Here is a 20164-nt window from a genome sequence, read left to right on the forward strand (position 1 = left end):
TTCTGTATTATCACTTTTATATCCACCATTCGGCGTAAATAAATAAATAAATAAATAGTGTGATCTGTCTGTGATTCTTTTTTTTTTTTTTCTTTTTTCTTTTTTTCGGAGCTGGGGACCGAACCCAGGGCCTTGCGCTCACTAGGCAAGCGCTCTACCGCTGAGCTAAATCCCCAACCCTATCTGTGATTCTTTATGCATTAGAAATCCATGGCGTGTGTGTGTGTGTGTGGGGGGGGGGGGGGGGGGATTTGAAAATGACCGAGACAGGAGCTCCACTCTAGACCAATTGAAATTAAATTTGTGGAGTGAAGGTGGTCGCACAACTCCTGTTTCACTTGAAAATGCTAGTCAGAGCTACAGTAAGAAAGTGGGAAGTATAAAGGTCTTTGGGATTAAAGAGAAAGGCGCTTTATTGGTTATCTATGAGTTAGTAATAAATTACTCCAAAACTGAGCAGCTTCGAACACCCACCTCGTCATCTTTGGCCTGTAATCTAGACACGACTTGGCTGAGTCCTTGTAAGTCCACATTCACCGGCTTAGCCGAGCGGGTGCCATCTTCAGCTTGAAAGAAGAGAACGTGACCAGACCGACTCCCAAGGACAGGATTGAGCTCCTCCCTGGCCCTCAGCCATCCTTCGGTCCTTGCATCTCATTAGAGCAGCTCAGAGGATGACAACCGGCTTCTGTGCGAAGCTAAAACCGGAGAGCAAGGTGGTAGCCCGAGGTGGGGGAAGCATCCGCAGCGGGATGTTACCCCAACTCAGACCTTGGTTCGTGAATACCATTCTTGACCAGAAATAAATAGGACTCCTAGAAAAATGGCTGATTCTAGGATTGGAGCTGTGAAAATATTTTTGTATTAAAAAGTAAGAAAGGGGGGTTGGGTATTTAGCTCAGTGGTAGAGCGCTTGCCTAGCGAGCGCAATTCAGCTCCAAAAAGAAAAAAAAAAGGGAGATGAAGAGATAAGGAAAAAGCAGAGATGCCAGGAAGTGGATATGACTGGCAGCCATCTTTAAGCTGCCTACCTAGACATTTAGTAATATTTGGCTTAAAAATTAACCCCCGTTCCCGGTTAAAGGAACCCCAGCCAGACTGTCTTAGCACTAGGAGCAAGCCCATCGATGCAACACCGAAGCTGAAGGCTTTCATAGAAACGAACAGACAGGTGTGCTGACTCATCACAAATCTATAATTTTGACTAATTATACAACTACAGATAGATTAATTTAAGTCCATTTAGGTGGGATAGTATCAAACCAGGCCCATCTGTACAGCAGTAGCCTGCACGTGGCCTTATACATTAGGTCAGTGTGCTTTTCGAAGATTAAACGTGATTTTCCTTTATCTCTCCAGCATCTCCTCAGTTAAAGTTCACAGAAAATAGCCCAAGCCCTGTAAGGACACAACACAAAATCTGATTTTACTAAAGAGAAAAAATAGTGAACGTGAGGATGAAATACCAAGGAAAACAGGCAAGTTCGTGCACGGCTCTCAGGCCGGTGAGAGTAGCAATCTACACTTCTCATGTTCCAGCTAGAGCTACAGTACTGTAGGAGAGTCAACCCTGAGGAGGATGCCACAGAAGCACAGTGGAAAGCCTTCTCCGAAGACTCGTTGGTGCAAAAGCATTGTTCAGGCCTGTTCTGTTTTCAGATTGTTGCTAAGCTGGCATGTGTAATAGTTACTTTTCTATTGGTGTGTCTCTGTTAGGGTTTCATTGTGAAGGGACACCGTGACCAAGGCAACTCTTATCAAGGCAACATTTAATTGGGGCTGGCTTACAGTCGCAGAGGTTCAGTCCATCATGGTGGGAAGCATAGCAGCATGCAGGCAGACATGGTGATCCAAAGGCAGCCAGGAAGAGACTGTCTCCTGCAGGTAGCCAGAAGGAGGCCCTCTCTCTCTTCCCCACTGGGAAAAGCTTGAGAATAGGACCTCCAAGCCCACATCCACAGTGACACACTTCCTCCAACAAGGTCACACCTTCTAATAGTGCCACTCCCCATGGGTCAATCATATTTAAACCACCACACTGTGGCAAAACACCATAAGCAAGGTATTTAAAAGAAAGCACTTAATTGGGCTTATGGTTTCAGAGGGTGAGAGTCCAGGATGGTGGAGGGAAGACTTGTTGACAGGAGCAGCTGAGAGCTCACATCTTGATCTAAAAGCAGGGATATCAGTGATGGTGGGGAGACTTTTGAAGTCTGAAAGCCAGCCCCTTCATATACCTATTCCAAAAGGTCATGCCTCCTAATCCTCCCCAAATATCTTCACCAAGTGGTGATTAAGCATTCTAATATAGGAGCCTATGTGGGTATTCTCATTGAAACCACTGCAGCAACAAGTTAAAGTTGCTTAATGGTATTTAGCAAGTTACAACGAAGTGCTCCAGGTGAGAAGAAACCCTTATGAAGGCACAAGTGACTTGTTCTCTGGGAGCTTGAGGGGGATAGCGCATCACACACAATCCTCATCTCTGAATTCCTGTTCCAACTCCAACAGTCTACCTCCTAAAAAAAAATCAATTGTTTTTTGTTGTAAGAGTACCAGCTTTCCACTTTGGGAGCACTGCCTTTGACAGAGTCTTTTCCTTTGAATAATATTTGTTTAGAAACATTTGGATTTGTATGTTTTAAAACCATATATACATGCATGTGTGTGTGTGTGTGTGTGTGTGTGTGTTTTAAGAATGTGTTCATAATGCAAGATATAAAAAGACACAGCTGAGAATCGAGCTTCATGTACTTTACCCAGAGAGAAATGACTTAAAAGCAATCTATAGAGTCTACTTCTACAAGGATTAAACAGTACCACTGGGGAAGCCTGCCCTTTCATTCAGCAGAGATGGCATTTCCTAGTGACATGCTGGGTTGGGGATTTAGCTCAGCGGTAGAGCGCTTGCCTAGCAAGCGCAAGGCCCTGGGTTCGGTCTCCAGCTCCGAAAAAAAAAAAAAGAAAAGATGAATCCTAGTGACATGCTACAAGCAATAAGAGCCACAAGACAAAGCTGTGATCAGTTACTATATTGCCCAATACAAACAGTTGTGTGTCAGATACGTTCAGGTACAGCAGACAATCTAGCGAGTTAAATCTAGTAACCTAGACAGCCTAGAGAGAGTGTTGGATAACCTGCTCATAGCCTGCACATGGCTCTTTGGGGCCCATGTTTGACTTATTAAGTTTGCTCTACTGTTGGCATTTCAGTGACCAAAGCTAAGAGATCATTGAGAAGAGGCAGGCCACCTAAAATTCCAGGAAGATTTTTTTTCCTTTTTGCATGATAATATCAGGGAGTAATTCTGAAATTACTTTCTGTATATTGTACCCTGGAGCAAATGAATATTGAAGCTAACAGCAGTCAGGTTTCTGTCTGTTGAGTGAGTTTGAAACACAGTGGAAGGGAAAACTAGAACACACTCCTAATATGGTCTTGAGGGGATCAGCATACCCTTTTGGGTTTTTTTGCTTTGTTGTTCTCACTGTGTAGGCCTTGGCCAGCCTGGAATTCACTGTGTAGACCAGGCTGGCTTTGAACTTAGAGATTTGCCTGCCTGTTTCCTGAGTGCTGGAATTAAGGCTTGTATTACCATGCCTGGCCCAAACTTGCATGTCTTTTTAATATGTTGACATAGCTAGAGCTGAGTGTAACTGTTTGCTGAGAACTAAAGAAGTAGCATGCCAGTAGCTTGAACAAACCCGGCACTGAGGTTTGGGATACAGAATACCATTTGCCATGGAAAACAAGCAGAGCTCCTCAGAAACCTAGCTAATTCTAGGGTTGGAACTGGGAATGTAGATGAGCCTGGGTCTCTTTTCATATCAAAAATTAATAAAGGGCCCAATGAATGATGACAGAAGAAAAGGATACAGGCATCTCGGGGCTTCCATTGGTCCACCCAGGGATATTCAGAACATCAAAATAATCAATCATAGTGGGTTTTAGCTTGTTGAGTACACATTGTGAGTGAGTTGTATTATAAATGAAAAGATGGAGAGAAAAGAAGAATGTGGACTAATAAATACTTCTGGAATGATCGAAGGGGCTAGGAAGAACAAGCTTTCATGTCCTCTGTTCTGGGTCTCTGTCAGGTTCAGTGCCATTAGGACAGTTACCTCTGTGGGGCTTCAGTTCTCTGCCGCAAGTGGCATCACCCACCGTGGTGCTCCTGAATCAGAAACGCTTCTACTGGAATCTCTATAAGCTCTCCCTGACACCTTTTCCCACTACTAGCACTCTGTGAGCTCTGGACCTTTAAAAGCCTTTCTCAAGTAGAAAGGCTTGGGTTTGGGCAATAGTTAAGCCTGTGTTTGCCTTACAAACATGAGGCCCTGAGTTCAGTTCTCAGAACACGCATAAAAATGCACGCATGGTTGGATGTACTTGTAATCTGAGTGCTGAGGAGACAAAGAGAGGAGGACCCCTGGGGCTCACCAAAGGAGGTAGATGGCATTCCTGAGGGTGACACTTGAGGCTGCCTATGGCCTCTACATGCATGCACACACAAGAGCATGCAGACACATTAAAAAAAAAAATAAAGAGTCAGAAAACTTTTAGTCTTTATAGCATTTACCCCCTCCTTCTGGAGCAAAGGTATTCAGCATAGTGGCTGTCTTTTGTTCATCAGATCCAATCAGTACAATATGGTCGATAAACGGGATCAGGCCATTGTTATAACGGATATTCAAATGATTCCGATTAATTCATTTTTATTATGATCGAGGGTGGAGGAGTTAACAGCCTTGCCTGTATTTGGTGAAGGTGGACTGTTTCTCTTCCCACTGGAACAGGATAAAGACACTCGTCAAATCAACAGATGAAGACTTTGTATTTGTGGTAGTATCATTATCTGAAGCACGAGTCCAGGCTGGAGGCTCAGAACTCAGGTACTATTTAGTTAAGTCAGCAACGGTCCGTAGTCATTCCCCAAGATCCATCCGATTTTAGAGAACAGCCTGGCAAATTGATGGCTTCAGACAGGAGCATCTCCCTCCATCCTTAAGGTCTTACATTGGGGCACGAGTCTTTGTCTTCCCCCAACATACACTTTCGTGTCTGATCTGTCTTGAAACAAGGGGGCAGTTTCAGTTTTTCATTTGGTTCTATCATAATAGCTTTCAATCCACAGAACCAAGCACTGTTAATATCTAGTCCCAGGTGTACTCTGGTTTCTGCCAGAACATGTCACTTGTCTTAGCTGGGGTGTGCTGGGATTTAATCCTAGTGATTGGCTTGGCAGCCAGGAATGGAAGCGAGGGGCAGTCAGGGAGGAGGGAGGCAAGAGTTTTTTCTAGCATACCAAGCAGGCCAATTAAACCAGAGGGCATCTAAGGGTACCGACCTCATCTTATTTATGTTCAATTTCCTACCTTTCTTTACTTCTAACAGACTTGCCTACATATTCAAAGGCCAAAGTGAGTGGAGTGCTATGTCTCTTAGCAATGAGCTCTTCCACCAGCGCAATTCAGCTGGATCTGTTCTGTGCTAAAGGCCTCTTTATAAGTTAGCATCGTGCTTCTCTCATTTAGCTACTAATAGCTTAAGAGCCATTTCTCATTTCCCTTCTTCAGGACTCCAACACAGGTTAGCAGTATTCAGCCACATTTTGCTGTCGTTGTAGGCATTAATCCCACTCTGTCTTCCGAGTGCTTGTACCCTTACACCCACTACAGTGTTTTCCTCCACGGGGACATTGTCCCGGTCAACGTAAAAGCTTAAGCCAGGGGCTACAAGTGCTCTGGGCACCAAAATTAGTGTCTCCGTTTTGTTGCCTGAGGACACGCCAAGAGAGGAATGCACACGTATGATTTTTGTGAGATGGATAAGGATCTGGGAAAGATGGGGTGGATCATCACTTGACAGTTTAAGTGTGACCCCCAAATGCAAGTGACAGGGAAGGTATGTTGGGTCAAGTATCCTATGCTACTATGTAGCCTAAGGAAGGCTTAACAAAGGATGTAAGCTGGCTACTGGAGGATTTTTATGGCTACAAATAGGTTTGGCTTGACCATTTTTGTCATGACTAATTATGAAGCTGAAAGAACCAAGATCCTGATACAGACACGGTGACTGATTCCAGAGTACTGCTGTTAGTTGTCTCACAGTATTATCATCGTAGCTCCATTGTTCCAGTAAATAGCAGTTCAAACCAGGCCGTTAGGGTCCATAGTCTAGACTCTGAATCACTGCCCTGAAAAGCCTCTCAGAACTGTAGAGATCTGCAATGAATTGGCCTCTATCACACTGAGAGTTTACATGGAAGCTTGGCCAGTCTGGTAAGTCTTTAGGTTTCTCTAAGTCTACGGTAATTCATTCTATTGTATGTGTATGTGTGGGGGTGTGAGGGACGTATTACAGATTAATGTATATGGACAAATTACATATGCATTGGATATACACATGAATAATTTATAGAACCATATGTGGATTTAGTTTCCTGAAGTATAAAAGGGGTTAGCAGATTGGAAAACAGATGCAAGAAAGTATTTCCTGGACTGCTTATAGAGTAAGATGGTCAGAAAACGGTGGCTAAGCATTCATATTTTCTAGGGTGCAAAAATTTGAAAATTAAAAATGAACCCATAAAAATTCACTTTCCTCTACATTCTTTGTAAAAATCTTACTGTAGGGGTTGGGGATTTAGCTCAGTGGTAGAGCGCTTGCCTAGCAAGTGCAAGGCCCTGGGTTCGGTCCCCAGCTCCGAAAAAAAAAAAGAAAAAGAAAAAAAATCTTACTGTAGCACAAAGCTAATTTTTTTTTATCATTTTCTTAAAAGTGTTAGAGATAACTTTCCATCATTTTTCCAGAGATGCTCTTTTCTCTTGGGCCATGATAAATATGTGTTTATAGCACCACAGAGGACTTCCTGTCTTGAGACAGAGTCGTCCATAGCCTTGAACCCCGGTCCTGTTTCCATCCTTAGAGTGTTAGGCTATAGGCAAACACAAGCTTAAATGAACTTTAGTAAACACCAACTTACTAATGATCAGTGTGAGGACCCAATAATACACACACACACACACACACACACACACACACACACACACACACACAAACACACACACACACACACATTCTATAAGTTGTAGTATAACTTATTGTAAAAGGAGTTCATATTTATTCATTATTTTACAGAAAATAGGCATTGCTTTTTTTTTATGGATACAGGAATCAAGGTACAGAGATACTTGATTTCCTTGCTCCACAAGAGAATAAAAATAAACTGAAATATTAAATGAGACACTTAAGCATCTATATTCATTAACAATATAACCCTACAATTATAATGTATTCTTACAATAGAACATTCAAAAGCAGTCATGAAAAGATAATTTCAAGAATATGGATCTGTCTGAGGGTAGATATTGTGTATTATGTGAAATGCAGTAGAAAATTAATGTTAAAAATAAAGTGGAAAGTTAAAAGTAAAAATTTAAAAAATTCAGAATTCCAAATTCATAGCCTCTGGAAAAATCACAGTATTGCCTATAACTGGCCAAGAGGACACACACAAATCCAAATGGAGTTTCTGAATTCAGACTGTTTCCCTTCTTAAGTTGCAAGGTCCCAAAGCATAAAATGTGAATAAGGCAATGAAGAAATTTGGGACTGGGATGTTTGTCTGTAAGTGATGGCTAGCAAGCTTCATTTATAGCCTGGCACATTCAGTGTTTCTTTTACCTTTAAAACTAGATTCCAAATATATACTTTATGCTGGGGGGTGGGGCAGTGGTTCTAAAGACACAGACGCTTTCGGAATTAGACCTTGGGAAGCAATTTTGATTTCCTCCATTCTTTAGTCTGAATTTGAAGGAGTGGTTCTTATATTTTTGGTTGTGAGCCTAGCTTTTAACGGCTGAGCCAGCCCTGAAGGAGTGGTTCTTAATGGTTATAATACAAGGCCAAAAAAAAAAAAAAAAAAAAAAGTGCTAGAGGTTGGAGAGCAAATAAGGAGTTGTTACACATCAGGGGTTTCTGTAAAGTGTGGAATTTCACACTCCACTTAAAGTTAACCTGTACCCCTACCTCTTGACAAAGGACTTAGGATGAACAAATGTTATGCAGGAAACCTACCCTAGGAAAAAATAATGGAAAGAAATGTAAGACTTGGTGTGTCGCTCGCTGGTAGAGTGTCTGCTTAGGACATAGGAAGTTAGGATGGGTGCTCAACGTATTTCTAATTTGGCTCAAGTTTCTCGACAGTCAAATCAACAAGACACAATTCTATCAAAAAGTAGTTTCCAAAAACCTTTCTCATAAACACATTCCAAAAAAAACTTAAATAGTACTTTAAAATGTCCTTGATAGTATCATTCAGAAAATGTAACTATTTTTAAAAATTGGTATTTCAGTCAAGTACTTATATGCAGAAGTTTAAAGTTAAAAAGCTATGTGGTGAAGGTGGTGATGCTTGGGCCAGTTCTGTCAAGGAAGAGTTCACACCAAAGTCTTCTAATACGTGGATTGCTTTTCCCAATGGGAGAGTAATTTCTATTTGGTAACTAGGAAAATAAATGAAAGTCATCTTGACATAGCAGCCCAGCTGACTCATTTAAGATTAAGAGATAGGACGGATATCTGAGCCTCAAGATTCAGGAAGAAAGCCGGAAGCCTCTCAAACTTTATTAGGGTTATATAGCCCACAGCATTGCAGGAATTTGCTAGAACACTTTCCTTATCCGAAAGGGCAACCTCCAACTACAGGAAATTTGTTGTCTGCCTGTGCATATGCAGGGCATTCTGGAAATGAAGAATTATGAGCAGTGTTAAAAACAGCAGGCATCCTATTTTCAGTATTATGTGAACAAAAGCCTAAAGATGACCCAAATCAGAACATATAAACACCTGTAATGACTGAAAAAGCCAATCTCCCTCCCTCAGCTGGTTCAAAACTATGTGGAAATAGCCCTGGCAGGCTAGAGGATGGTAGAGGATGGCTCCTGCTAGCCACTCTGTTTCTCCTGCAGTCTACACTGTAAGGCTAACACATATCTAGGAAGGACATCTCGTCTGCATATGCGTCCTTATCCCATTTTCAGTATCTCTCGTTAGACCTGTAGTCTAGCTGCTCTTATCTTAAGTTTTAGCACCTAAATCCTTTTTATCTTATCAATGAAAATGATGAATCATGACCTTCCTTCCTGTAGATAATTTTACATACTTGGAAAGCACTAAACAACTATGCAACCTTCTTTCATTAGTGGGATAAAACCAAGATGTACTTATTGATCTACAGACAGCTTTATTAAGTTTGACACACGACATCCCTTCCCAGGCACCTTTATCACTTTCAAAATCTTTCAACCCTCAGCACTTTGATACAAGCTTCACAAATATCCAGGATCTAACTTACTAATTTGTCCCAACACTACCAGTTATTTGAGTAAGGCTATACCCTGAAACCTACCATTTAAAACAGCAGCAAGTTCAAGACTAGGATGGCATCTTAGCAATACTCTGTGTGGTGGTTTGAATGAGAATAGCACCCAAGTATTTAAATATTTGGTTCCCAGTTGATGGGCTGTTTAGGAAGGAATATGAGGCCTTGTTAGAGGAAATGCATCACTAGGGGTGGGCTTTGAGATTTCAAAAGCTCAGCCATGTCCAGTCTAGCTTATTCTCTGCCTGCAACGTGTGGTTTATATATGAGCTCTCAGCTACTTCTGCAGCTCCCTGCTATGAGGATGGTGGAACAACCCTCTCAAATAGTAAGCAAGCTGCCAATCAACTGCTTCCTTTTGTAAGTTACCTTGGCCATAGTTTCTCTCCACATCAGTAGGACAACAACTAAAATCTCTTGTTTCAAACAAGCCAACAAAAACATTAAGTTACAAAGGGCTAAGGATGTAGGTCACACACAAGAACAGGACGAGCCAGCACGTGCATGGCATGTGCCACACACCTGGGTTCAATCCAGTACTGCAAAAATGATAGCGATGTTCATATTTTTGAGGCAACGAATCTTGTGGTTTACATTCTAATAAAGGGTCTAGGCTATTGTCTAGAGAAGACGATAAACCAGTGAACACAGACTGAAGAGCTGCGGCAGGCAAAGCAGTGAGGGGTGTGGAGGACTCCTGTGGGAAGGTAGCGGTTGTTTGGCAGCCCCCTTCAAAGGCATCAGATCTGCAAAGGCATAAAAGCAATCCCCCAGAAATCACCAACTAAACGTTTAATAAAAACAACAACAAAAGCCATCTGTGTGTCTGACCTTCCATGAGTTGGGATCTGGGGATGGAATTCAGCCTTGACTGCCAGCGTCCTATACCCTCTGTCTTCTTAGACCCATAAATGATAATCTCGCATTACTCTCTGTGGAGTTTCTTGTTCGTTTGAGTCCTAATTCTGCTTTTCATAAGCTCCTCCGCTGATGAATCTGTGAGTTTAAGACACCATGCCTTTATTTTAAGCAGACATTTCTTAGTAGTATTAGCTAATACTGATACTGTCAGTACTGCCAATAATATCAAATACTGGTTAAAAATAACAACTGAAATAACACTGTCTCGCCTGATAGGTCCTAATGAGTTTTCTAGAGAGAGTCTGATAGATACTTTATAGACAGAACAAGCTGAAGAGAAACTACTGGAGTGTAATGTACCTAGAAGAGGAGGCTACAGTGGGATGAATCACTCATGGGTCGATAAATGGAGAAGTGAAAGCGTTCTGCACAGAGGCAGGTTATGCACGTTCAAACAAGCAGCCAGCCAGCCAGGCTGGGGTTAAGCCTTTCCCCAGCACACTAGCTCTCTGAGACATGCTGCCACCACCTGGGCAGCAGGAAATCCTGAAGTCGGGGATTTTAGTTGTGGGCAATGATAGACTCAAAAAGTATAACTCTACTTTGTGGAGGGAAAAAGAAAAACAAAAACACTTCTGCCAAGACTCTGAGCGAGTGGGGATTTTGGTAAGGTATGTTTAGAATCCTGCTTTACTTTTGAAGTCTTCTGTTCTTTAACTGTCTAAGAACATGAATCTTTGATGGGTGATTTACTTCAGGATTAGCGACAGTATTTGAGACGCACTGACTTCAGAACATGGTACACAATGTTCTCAGCTGGTTCTTTAAAATTTACTATTCTTCAGCATGCTCTTCAAAATATAACGAGCCCAATTAATTCTTAAAGTTACAAACGTGCTGATGAAGAGAGGCATTTGCACTGTGTTTGGATGAAAAGCAAAACTGTAAAAATAAAACTTCAGGGATAAAACCCAATCCTACCAGAAGAAGTCATATATGTACAGGGTAACTAGGGGTGGGGGGCAGAAGGCCAAGTACAGGTGAGAGACCTTTCAGCACCTTTTAACCAGAGCAAATCACATCCCTACAGTACAATCTTATTCAGGGCATGCTCCTTTCATTGACACACGGTTAGAGTGAGACTTAACTTTGTACTTACAAAGGTAGAAAGACTTTAGAGACCAATGAATGACAAGTCTGCTAGACATCACCTTCTCAAGAGAAAAGCAAACTTACAATTTTTTAAGGCTTTGTGTAATCACAAATACTGTGTAGATCTTCCTTCGCTTTAGAGTTCCCTATGCAGGCAAGCTGTTTTAATTTTGAATACACAGCTCTTCCCAGTCTGGACTCCAATGGGAACTACCTCAACACCCTACCTCCTCTCTGAGGCAGGGTCTCAAGTAGCCTGGAATGGTTCAAACTCACTGCATGCCTATCAAGATATTGAATTCTTAACCTGCTTGTCTTCACCTTTCAAGTCTAGGGGGTTACACCTGGCTAAAATTTACTTACGAACAAGGCAGAACTTATTGTTATTTAAAAACGATGTCTGAAGGACATTTGGGAGACACTAAAGTCCGAGTTAAGAGACAATAGCGGTGGTGAATGTCCATCATTCCATTACTTAAGAGGCTGGACCAGAATGACCCAGGGTCCAAGTATAGCCTCCACTACATAGCAAGACTCAAACAAACAAAACCACAACTACTCCCCTTCCTCTCAGAAAGGATAAGGAGCTAGAGGACTGGTCAGATATAGACTAATTTACTGATGTGAAGGAGCCCAAATGACTAGAGGTCAACTAGGAAGCTTTCTAGTCTAAGAGGAAAAGGCTCTCAGAGTGAATGAGTTCTGAAGGGGTATCAGTATGGAGACTCAAGAGCTGCTCACCATTGAACAGTTCACGGTGTGGGAGCCAATCTTACTTACCATCTTTGGTTAAGGTAATGAAGGGCCACAGTAAGGCTGTCCTCTATAGCAACCTCTATGCTGTTCTTGGGTTTGCACAAGTCTGCCTAATGTACCAGGAGATTGATCCCTAAAACAAGAACGTAAAGATCCCAAGGTCTCCAGTACACTATAGCCAAAGAAGCTTGCTTCTTTCTTTCCTTTGTGTGAGTACTTTTCAGTTCCTTACTGTGCTTCCTTTTATTCCCAAGACTTGTGGGGACCCTGGGGCCTTTAGAGATAAAACAGCAACACAGTGGGAGGCAGAACTTGTGAGAAACCATCTACTGAAGTGACCATGTCCCTGATACAAGCTGGTTATGTGCTGTTTGTTCTGCAACAGGTCTAAGCAACCCTTCAGGTTTTCACCCAAGAATAAGAAGACCACTGCTGCTAATACAATATGCAACCATTAGCAATATACCCGAGGAGCAGTATTTTAGATCCTTAGATTATCTGCCAAAGTCTGCTTCTCGGTAAATAATGGTTACTGTTGTTATACTTTAACTACTCATACATGTCTCGGCTTGCCCCTCAAAGAGAACACTCACAGTCTCTCAGGAATAAAAACCTGCTTTATTTGGCACACAACAGTGAGGAGGTCTTGCAACATTCGCCAGAGGCGGTCAAACAGAGCAAGTAGTTCAGGCAAGCAATCACAAAATGTGAGCACCAACCAAACCAGAGCTAATCTTTCAGTTCCTGTAGATTAGAAGACCCATTTAACGCACCCCTTTCTGTTTGTTGACTTTTGAAGTCCTTTATTTATGTATTGGAAGAACAAGTACTTCTGTGGGATCTCTATGCCCTGACAGTTTAATTATTGACAGTTTACTTTGGGCAAGTATCGACCATTCCTTTGTGAAATAAGTTAGGCTCTTAAATTAAAAACAAACAACAAAATCTCTTTCCCACAGAGTGGCAGCATTTCCCCCTTGGTAACAAGGTTCATTGGACACATCCCAGCCCGGCTGCTGCTTTGTCTGAATCTTTAAATATTTAACTATTGTTCAACTATAAAGCACGAGTGAACGGTGAGTTAGGAAATAAGCCAGAGTCCCTCCTCGGCCGCGAGAAGGCTCTAAAAAGTCTGCGGGTTCCACCTCATTTCTTCCTACGGCTCTCTGCGGTTGAGAGTCCCTTGTACGAATTCCTCACTCACTCCGTCTCCTCGCCAGAGTCCCACGCCGGACGCGAGGCCACGGCGCCCTAACGACAGCGCACACGAAGCAGCGTGCGGGTATCACCTGCCGCGGACCCGAAACCATCGCACCGCGTCGCCCCGCCCTCCCGCTCTGGCTCGAGCAATGGCGCCGCCGGAAGCCCGCCCTCGACTTCCTCATCCCGCCCCGTTCCACCCCGCCTGTGGGCGGGACCTGAACGGAGCGGCTTCCGCTTTCCACTTTCCTGCCTTGCGGTGAGTGGGAATGAGAGCGGGATCCCCTAGGGTGTGTGGTGGCTAGCAGTAGCCTAGGCTGAGCGTGCGGCCGGGCTATCCCGGCTTCCCCAGCTCCTGGTCAGCGGGTCCTGCCCGGCTCCGCTCGGCGGGCGGCGTCCTTAGCCTTTGAGGCCGACGGATGATGGTGGACATGGCCCGGGGCAAAGAGAATCCTATTATGGAGGGAAAGTTAGAAGAGGGAAGCTGTAGGTGTAGAGCACCCAGGCCCACTAGGCTTTTTGAGGTGAAGGAGTATACCTGAAAGTGAGGCGACGATGTTTTGGTCCGAGACTGAGGTGCACTCGAGATATGTGGCCTGTGGACGCTAACTTTGCCACAACCTAGTCTTTAAGTCGCGCTATTCTAATTGCAAAGTTACGCGCTTTTCGCAGAAACTTGTATTAGTTCGTTACTGGGCTCGAGAAAGATCAATCCTTCTTGGATCTTCCTGAAAACTGTTTACAACTGGGCGAGGGCTTTACGACATGGAACAGAATGGTTAACGTCTCCAGCAAGTTTAATGTAGTGAAAGTTAGAGGTACGGTTTCCTGGTACAAATACGAAGATAGCATGGGGACATGGAAGTTAAAACCAGTGACATTTCCCTTGATGTGACGGGTTGTGGTACCATAATTATATTGGTAATCCTTTATTTTCTTGTAAGGTGCACTAATTTTACTACAGACCACAAAACCTTTAAAGAGCAAGGCACAGTGTTTTGACTTTTAAATGATGTACCCAATCCAAGAAATAAATGAGTCTTAGTACAAGCAGTTTTAAACTCTTGACTGGGGATGTTGGTCAGCTATGGAGCACCTGTTACTATGCTCTACTTGGCCTTGGGTTGTAACGCCAGCAACAGATGCAAAGATTCAAAATCTTTATGGGTATGGGGACTGTAACATGTCAGTGAACCAGCTTGATTTTTTTTTATGTCAGTTAAAGTCATAACTTTATTATTCAGACAAAAACTAGTAATCAAATAATTTACTTAAAATACTTCTACAAATTAGGCCTCTATTTTGGGGAATTTGCAATTGCAATTTAGGAAGAAATAGGTTTTAACAGGCTATACTATTATAGAAAGATGTTTTTACTTGTTCGTTTTTAGATAATTTATATTTTTTCCATTCATAATCTTACTGTAAAAGTATCTTGCCTCGGTCTGCTAACCTAGGCCTAGTTCTGGAAGCTTCTAGCCTCTGTACAATCTTACCTAGGCCTGGAATGTTTCAGCCTCTGAGACTTCCTGCTGAATAGTAAGCTCATCCTTTCTTGTTCTTCCTGAGCTCTGACTGGCCGGCCTTCTTCGCTGTTCTGGTTCAAACTCCTTGCCAAGTTGACTGATTAATCTGGCTTCTCCCTTCCCTCTTCTGAATTGCTCCTCTTGACCTCATGCTAACTCTAGCAATGTGTTCTCATCTTCTGGCTCCTTCTCACATTCTCTGGCTCATTGTCTTCACCTGTGTTTAGCTTGTTCCCTGCAGCCTGTCTCTATACAACTGTCCCAGTACAACAGCCTCCTCCTTTCTTCTCTCTCTCATTGTGAGAGTTGGGCGTACCATAATCTGTTAAACCTTTCTCTGATTCATCACTTTGGCCGCCACTCAATTGGACGTCACTTTTAAACTTTGGCGTTTCCTTGTACAAAGTAACTTTACCTTCACTGTTTGGGATTAAACTTGTATACCAAGGGTGTGTCTGCATTCCAGCTAGAGGAACCAGAGATGTGCACTAAGGGCTAGGCCACACTATAGCACATTCTTGGGGTTCACAGTGTGATCAGATATCCTGCATCATCTTACAATAGTTATGACTTAATTTTCTTTTCCAGCTCATCCATGTATATGTATATATAGAATTTAGCCGTCTCCAAAGCGTATGGTCAAACTGAAGAAGGCATAACCAATAATCATCTGAATTGTGAATGACTCATTGATAATCCCAGAGGAAAATTAGAGATCACTACTCTAACATAAGGTAAATGGTTTTTAAAAATCCTAGCTTGAGACTTTAGCTAGCTTGAGACTTGAGGTGGCTGTAAACACACACAAACCATCCTTATCCTGGTGTAATTGAGACAGGTTGCTAGAAAGAGGAACAACATAGAAAATGCCATTGAAATCCTCACCATATTTTACCAGATGATCCTCCGTTACCAAAGATGTACAGTATTTACTGTGGATGCAGTTCTCATTGTGATTTTTTTTTTATAACTGTCAAATTTGAAAGCTATAACCTAGGAATCATTCCCCCCGCCCTGGATTTATGGATGTGGATTTTTTTAGCATCAGGGTTTCCTTAATTTATGTTCCAGAAATAGCCATCTAGTTCTCTTTCTCTGGGAGAATTTCTGATGGTCTGGCTTGAGAAGTTAGACATGAAGTCTGATTTGTACTTTTGTTGATTAGTACTTAGCTGTACTAATGGTGTGTCCACAATGACAGGATTCAGCTCTTTCCTGAAGTGAGCCTGTGGAAGTCAGGATCCTTGTGTGTCTGCTCCTGCATAGTTTGTCCTGAGAATAAGAGGCCAGGAGAACGTCCACAGGGCACAGTCCAGATGGGCCTTACCTTCTATAAATTGGTCTTTACGATTTGTGTTGTTTAAACTATTTTTTTTTTAAATGGAGATACTAGTCTTTATTAAAATATGACTAATTAATACTGAAACAAAGTAGGTGATAATGGAATTATGATTAAATTGGATGTGTTCTAACCATATAGTGTGTGATTAACCATAGTCTTCTGCTTTTTTTTTTCCTCCCTCCCTCTGTTCTCCAAGCCCCAGTGTCTTGCTTGCTGCAAAGATGCTTGATGTGAAGGCTTGGGCTGAGTATGTTGTGGAGTGGGCCGCAAAGGACCCATACGGCTTCCTTACCACAGTTATCTTGGCGCTCACACCACTGTTCCTAGCTAGTGCTGTACTGTCCTGGAAGTTGGCCAAGATGATTGAAGCCAGAGAGAAGGAGCAAAAGAAGAAACAAAAACGGCAAGAAAACATCGCAAAAGCTAAACGACTAAAGAAGGATTGAAGGGGTGAACAGACTGCAGCTAGAGAAAACAACCCCTCTGGAAAGGGCTGCAGCTTTGGAAGGACTCTCACCAAGCTTCCAGTTGGTTCTTGATAGTATTATTTAGTAAACTGAATCTGACCGTGTAGAAGAGTCATGTTCTGACCTCCATGCTACCATAACTTTCAGGCTTGGAAATAAAAGTTTGTTGGTATGTACTGACAAGCATTTAAGTTAGCATTTATCATACAGGTGGAGCATACCTAATGTGAAAAATCTGAAGCTCAGAAGCACTGTAAAATCTAACACCTGTGCTCAGACACGATGCCAAGAGTGGAAAAGCCCACAGCCCACTTCGTGATGGGTTGCAGTCAAAATACAGGTGCGCTAAAAATACATAAAGTTATCTTCCAGCCACGAGAAATACAAGCGGACCTTGTGTTTAGATTTGGATCCCATCCTCAAGGTATTATGGAATACTTTTAAAGTCTGGGAAAAAAAAATTAAAACATTCCAGTTCCAAAGCATTTTTGTCTGTTCAACCTGTAGTAAAAATTCTTTAAACTGACAGTCATTTGCCATTTTGGAGCTTGAAGTACTCAGTGAAAAATGATGAGAAAATGGTTTAGATTATGGATCCTATTTAAACAGTAGTTTAAATGGGGTTCAGTTCTGGACAGAGGATATTAGGGATGTAAAAGAATTAACCTTCTGAGGTGAAAAGTTTACTTTGGCTTAAAAGAGATACAGTCTATTAATCACTTTTTCAGAATCATTAGTGCTTATTTTTTGGAATGGAAGCATTACTTTCTCAAAGGAAAATTTTATTAATGAGTGTGGCTATTTTCCTTCTTCTGACTTTAGTTTTTAACACAGCTGGTAATTATCAAGACACTGCATTTCAAAACCTAATTTTATATAGGATTCTTATTACCTTGACCTTACCAGTAGCATCTCCTGGATAGAATTTTTGTACTTTGAACACTGCCATTTGCTTAAATGTGTTGCTAAGAGTAACGTGCTGTAGAGCCAGCAGTGCAAATGCCTTGTGCTGCTGATACCTTGGGCTCAGTTTTAAATGTGAAACTGTTAAATGTCACCAGATTATTACCTGATCACAACCAGCACAGTAGTGATGGTCCCATTACTGTTTACTTACCATAGGTTCAAAGTGAAAATCAAAATTTCAAATTTATGAAGTCCTACTTCATAATTTAAACCACTAAGAGTTTAAATTTGGAGCCATTTCCATGGGTGTAACTGGTTGCAGGGACTGCAGTCAAGAAGGACAAAGCTGGGGACCTTCCAGGTATAATACAGACACGAGACTGAGACATAGCTTTTCTAAATGCGTGGTCGAGCAACACTCGTTGCAGGATTTAATTGCTTGTTACTGTTTTCTGCACCTCTGGTAATTTTAAGTTTCAATAATTGTCAGTCTTAATAAAAATGAGACTAAATATTGAAATAAATTTGATACATTTTTATAAAGAGGTCCTGAGTTTTTGTCTGTTGGAGGGAGGAGTATTTATTTTAAATTACAGATGTCCTGCAAGTTAATGGTTCAAAAAGACAATGAATTTCAGGCATAGCTAAATGTGCTAGAAATAGGATAGTTTCTCAGAAATCAAGGACTCCTGAGAATGCTGATGGACCAGCTGTTTTCTTTAGGTTATTAGCTCCTGGTTGGTCCCACCTTCAGCTTCAGGCACTAAAATCACCAGGTGATCCTGATTGTATTACATTTATGTAATAGGTATTATATGATCGAAATTATAAAACTTGCTTATAAAGAATCATGGGCCTCCATAGATCTTCAGATCTTCCACAGTTTGCATGTCACTAAGTTCACAGAAACTTTCAGTATATTTTATTGCCACGTTTTACTGTGGAGTTCAAATACTGAAGCAAAAACAATAACAATAACTTAGCCACTAAAGAGGAGGTAATTTAAAGGTATGTATTTAACTAAAAGTCTGGTTTCTTAATATACCTTAATGCCTTAATGTGGCAATTTTGTATTTGATGTAAACTATTATTTCTTCAACATTGGAGACGTTTTGTATGTATGAGATCAACAAATATTTAAACTATTGGGGAAGGGGTGTGCGTGCGTGCGTGCGTGCACGTGCAGGGTATAAAGCAGGAAATACTGTGAAGTTTGCAATTCTTCAGAAAAATCTTTCTTCATTGAGAAACAGTAGTATCGTTGGAAGACTCTTCATGATATCCAGAATAATTTTTAAAAGAAAGGCCATTTGTCATGTCTGAATGAATTTCAGAAAACTAAATGGAGTTGTTTCCCCTTTTGTGGCTAGAAGCAAGCTGTTGTGAGGCCATTCAAGCATTTTCCCTAAAATGATAAAAGGAATGTGACCCTCCTTCAGATGATTGCCTTAATATCTGTATCTGGTTATAGGATCACTCTGGTTTATTGCTTCTTATTTGGAATAAATATTTAAGGCCAATTTTTTCGAACATAAGAACAGATGGTCAGATATCAAAGTTTTGAAAATGCAAATGGAACTTGGACAAGTTTCTTCATAATTTCTTGGAATCTCAGTTGACTTCCATAGCCTCTTCATCCTTTTTTTCAAAGAATATAAAGTTTGAAAAGTGATTTAAATAAATTCAGATTATATTTTAAATAATGTGGTTAATGAAACAGCATGAAAGATAAATATAGTGATAATTGGTTCAAGGTTAATAAAGGAAAGAGCTTTCTATGTTGATAAAAGAATGGTAATGATTTTTCCTTATTTTTTTGTTTTGAGATTTTAATTATATCATTTTCACCTCCTCTTTCCTCCCTCCAAACCCTTCCCGTTTCCCACCCCACCCCAAACCCCTGCCATCTTTCAAATTCATGGCCCCTTTTTCTTTGTTACATACATACATACATACATACATACATACATACATACATACATATTACATAGTGTGTATTCACTCAGTCTATATAGTTCTGTGTATATACTTCAAATATAGGTGCAGATAGGTTGTATGATTAAACCCTGGAATCAGAAACATCGTTTTGTGCCTCAGAAGTTTGCACAGTGTTAGACCCATCATTCAGAAGTAGCCTACATAAATGTATAGCAGAAGGATTGCGTTCTTAAGAATATACTTAAGGTATACAGTGTCCTTTTGTTAATATGAACACATTCACTCTTGAGACTAAAAGCTTTTAAAATAGGTATAAAGATCTGTCTTGAAAGACAATAATAATGAACTTTAAAATGTTCAAATATAGCTAATTAAAACATGAAATGTGGCAGGCAAGATATTTAATATTTAAATTCTACTTTGAATGTTTAACTGCTAGGTAGCTTTTTTTATTTATTTTTATTTATTTATTTTTTACGTATTCACTTTACATCCCACTCACTGCCCCTCTCCCAGTCTCCCTTTCCCCCAATCCTTCCCCCTTTCACCTCCCCTTCTCCAAGCAGGTGTGGACCCCCTTGGGTATCCCCAGACCCTGTCACTTCTCTGAGAGGGAGGCTAGGTGCTTCC

The 20164-nt window shown here is 41.3% G+C and overlaps 1 protein-coding gene and 1 long non-coding RNA gene across 15 annotated transcripts in view; one reads left to right on the forward strand and one right to left on the reverse strand.

The window, feature by feature from the left end:
- Positions 1 to 13498, reverse strand: part of LOC102549347 (uncharacterized) — a 34209-nt gene extending 20711 nt beyond the window's left edge. For 10 of the 12 annotated variants that reach the window (XR_005500632.2, XR_005500625.2, XR_005500626.2 and 7 more), the window contains exons 1-3: positions 13360 to 13498; positions 10218 to 10382; positions 475 to 698 (exon numbers count right to left, since the gene is read on the reverse strand). This is a non-coding gene — a long non-coding RNA (uncharacterized LOC102549347). Of the gene's footprint in view, positions 1 to 474; positions 699 to 10217; positions 10383 to 12179; positions 12289 to 13359 lie in introns of all 12 variants that reach the window. The other 2 variants (XR_005500628.2, XR_010064073.1) reach the window with 2 other exon arrangements.
- Positions 13499 to 13583: 85 nt separating this feature from the next.
- Positions 13584 to 18744, forward strand: Smim15 (small integral membrane protein 15). 3 transcript variants are annotated; one of them, NM_001277210.2, is made up of 4 exons: positions 13584 to 13614; positions 15470 to 15615; positions 16420 to 16639; positions 17020 to 18744. In NM_001277210.2, exons 3-4 carry the CDS (start codon positions 16445 to 16447, stop codon positions 17047 to 17049), a joined length of 225 nt encoding a protein of 74 aa, NP_001264139.2. In that variant the 5' UTR covers positions 13584 to 13614; positions 15470 to 15615; positions 16420 to 16444; the 3' UTR covers positions 17050 to 18744. The 3 variants fall into 3 exon arrangements, with proteins under 3 accessions (NP_001264139.2, NP_001264138.1, XP_063137150.1); NM_001277209.2 differs by having other exon boundaries at positions 16420 to 18744; XM_063281080.1 differs by having other exon boundaries at positions 13614 to 14173; positions 16420 to 18139.
- Positions 18745 to 20164: the final 1420 nt, after the last annotated feature.

Source organism: Rattus norvegicus, chromosome 2, assembly GCF_036323735.1.
Source record: "Rattus norvegicus strain BN/NHsdMcwi chromosome 2, GRCr8, whole genome shotgun sequence".
NCBI lineage: Eukaryota > Metazoa > Chordata > Mammalia > Rodentia > Muridae > Rattus > Rattus norvegicus.

Bases quoted from the DNA above. Each gene is read 5' to 3' on its own strand.
- Smim15 (NM_001277209.2), top strand. From the start codon at position 16,445: ATGCTTGATGTGAAGGCTTGGGCTGAGTATGTTGTGGAGTGGGCCGCA.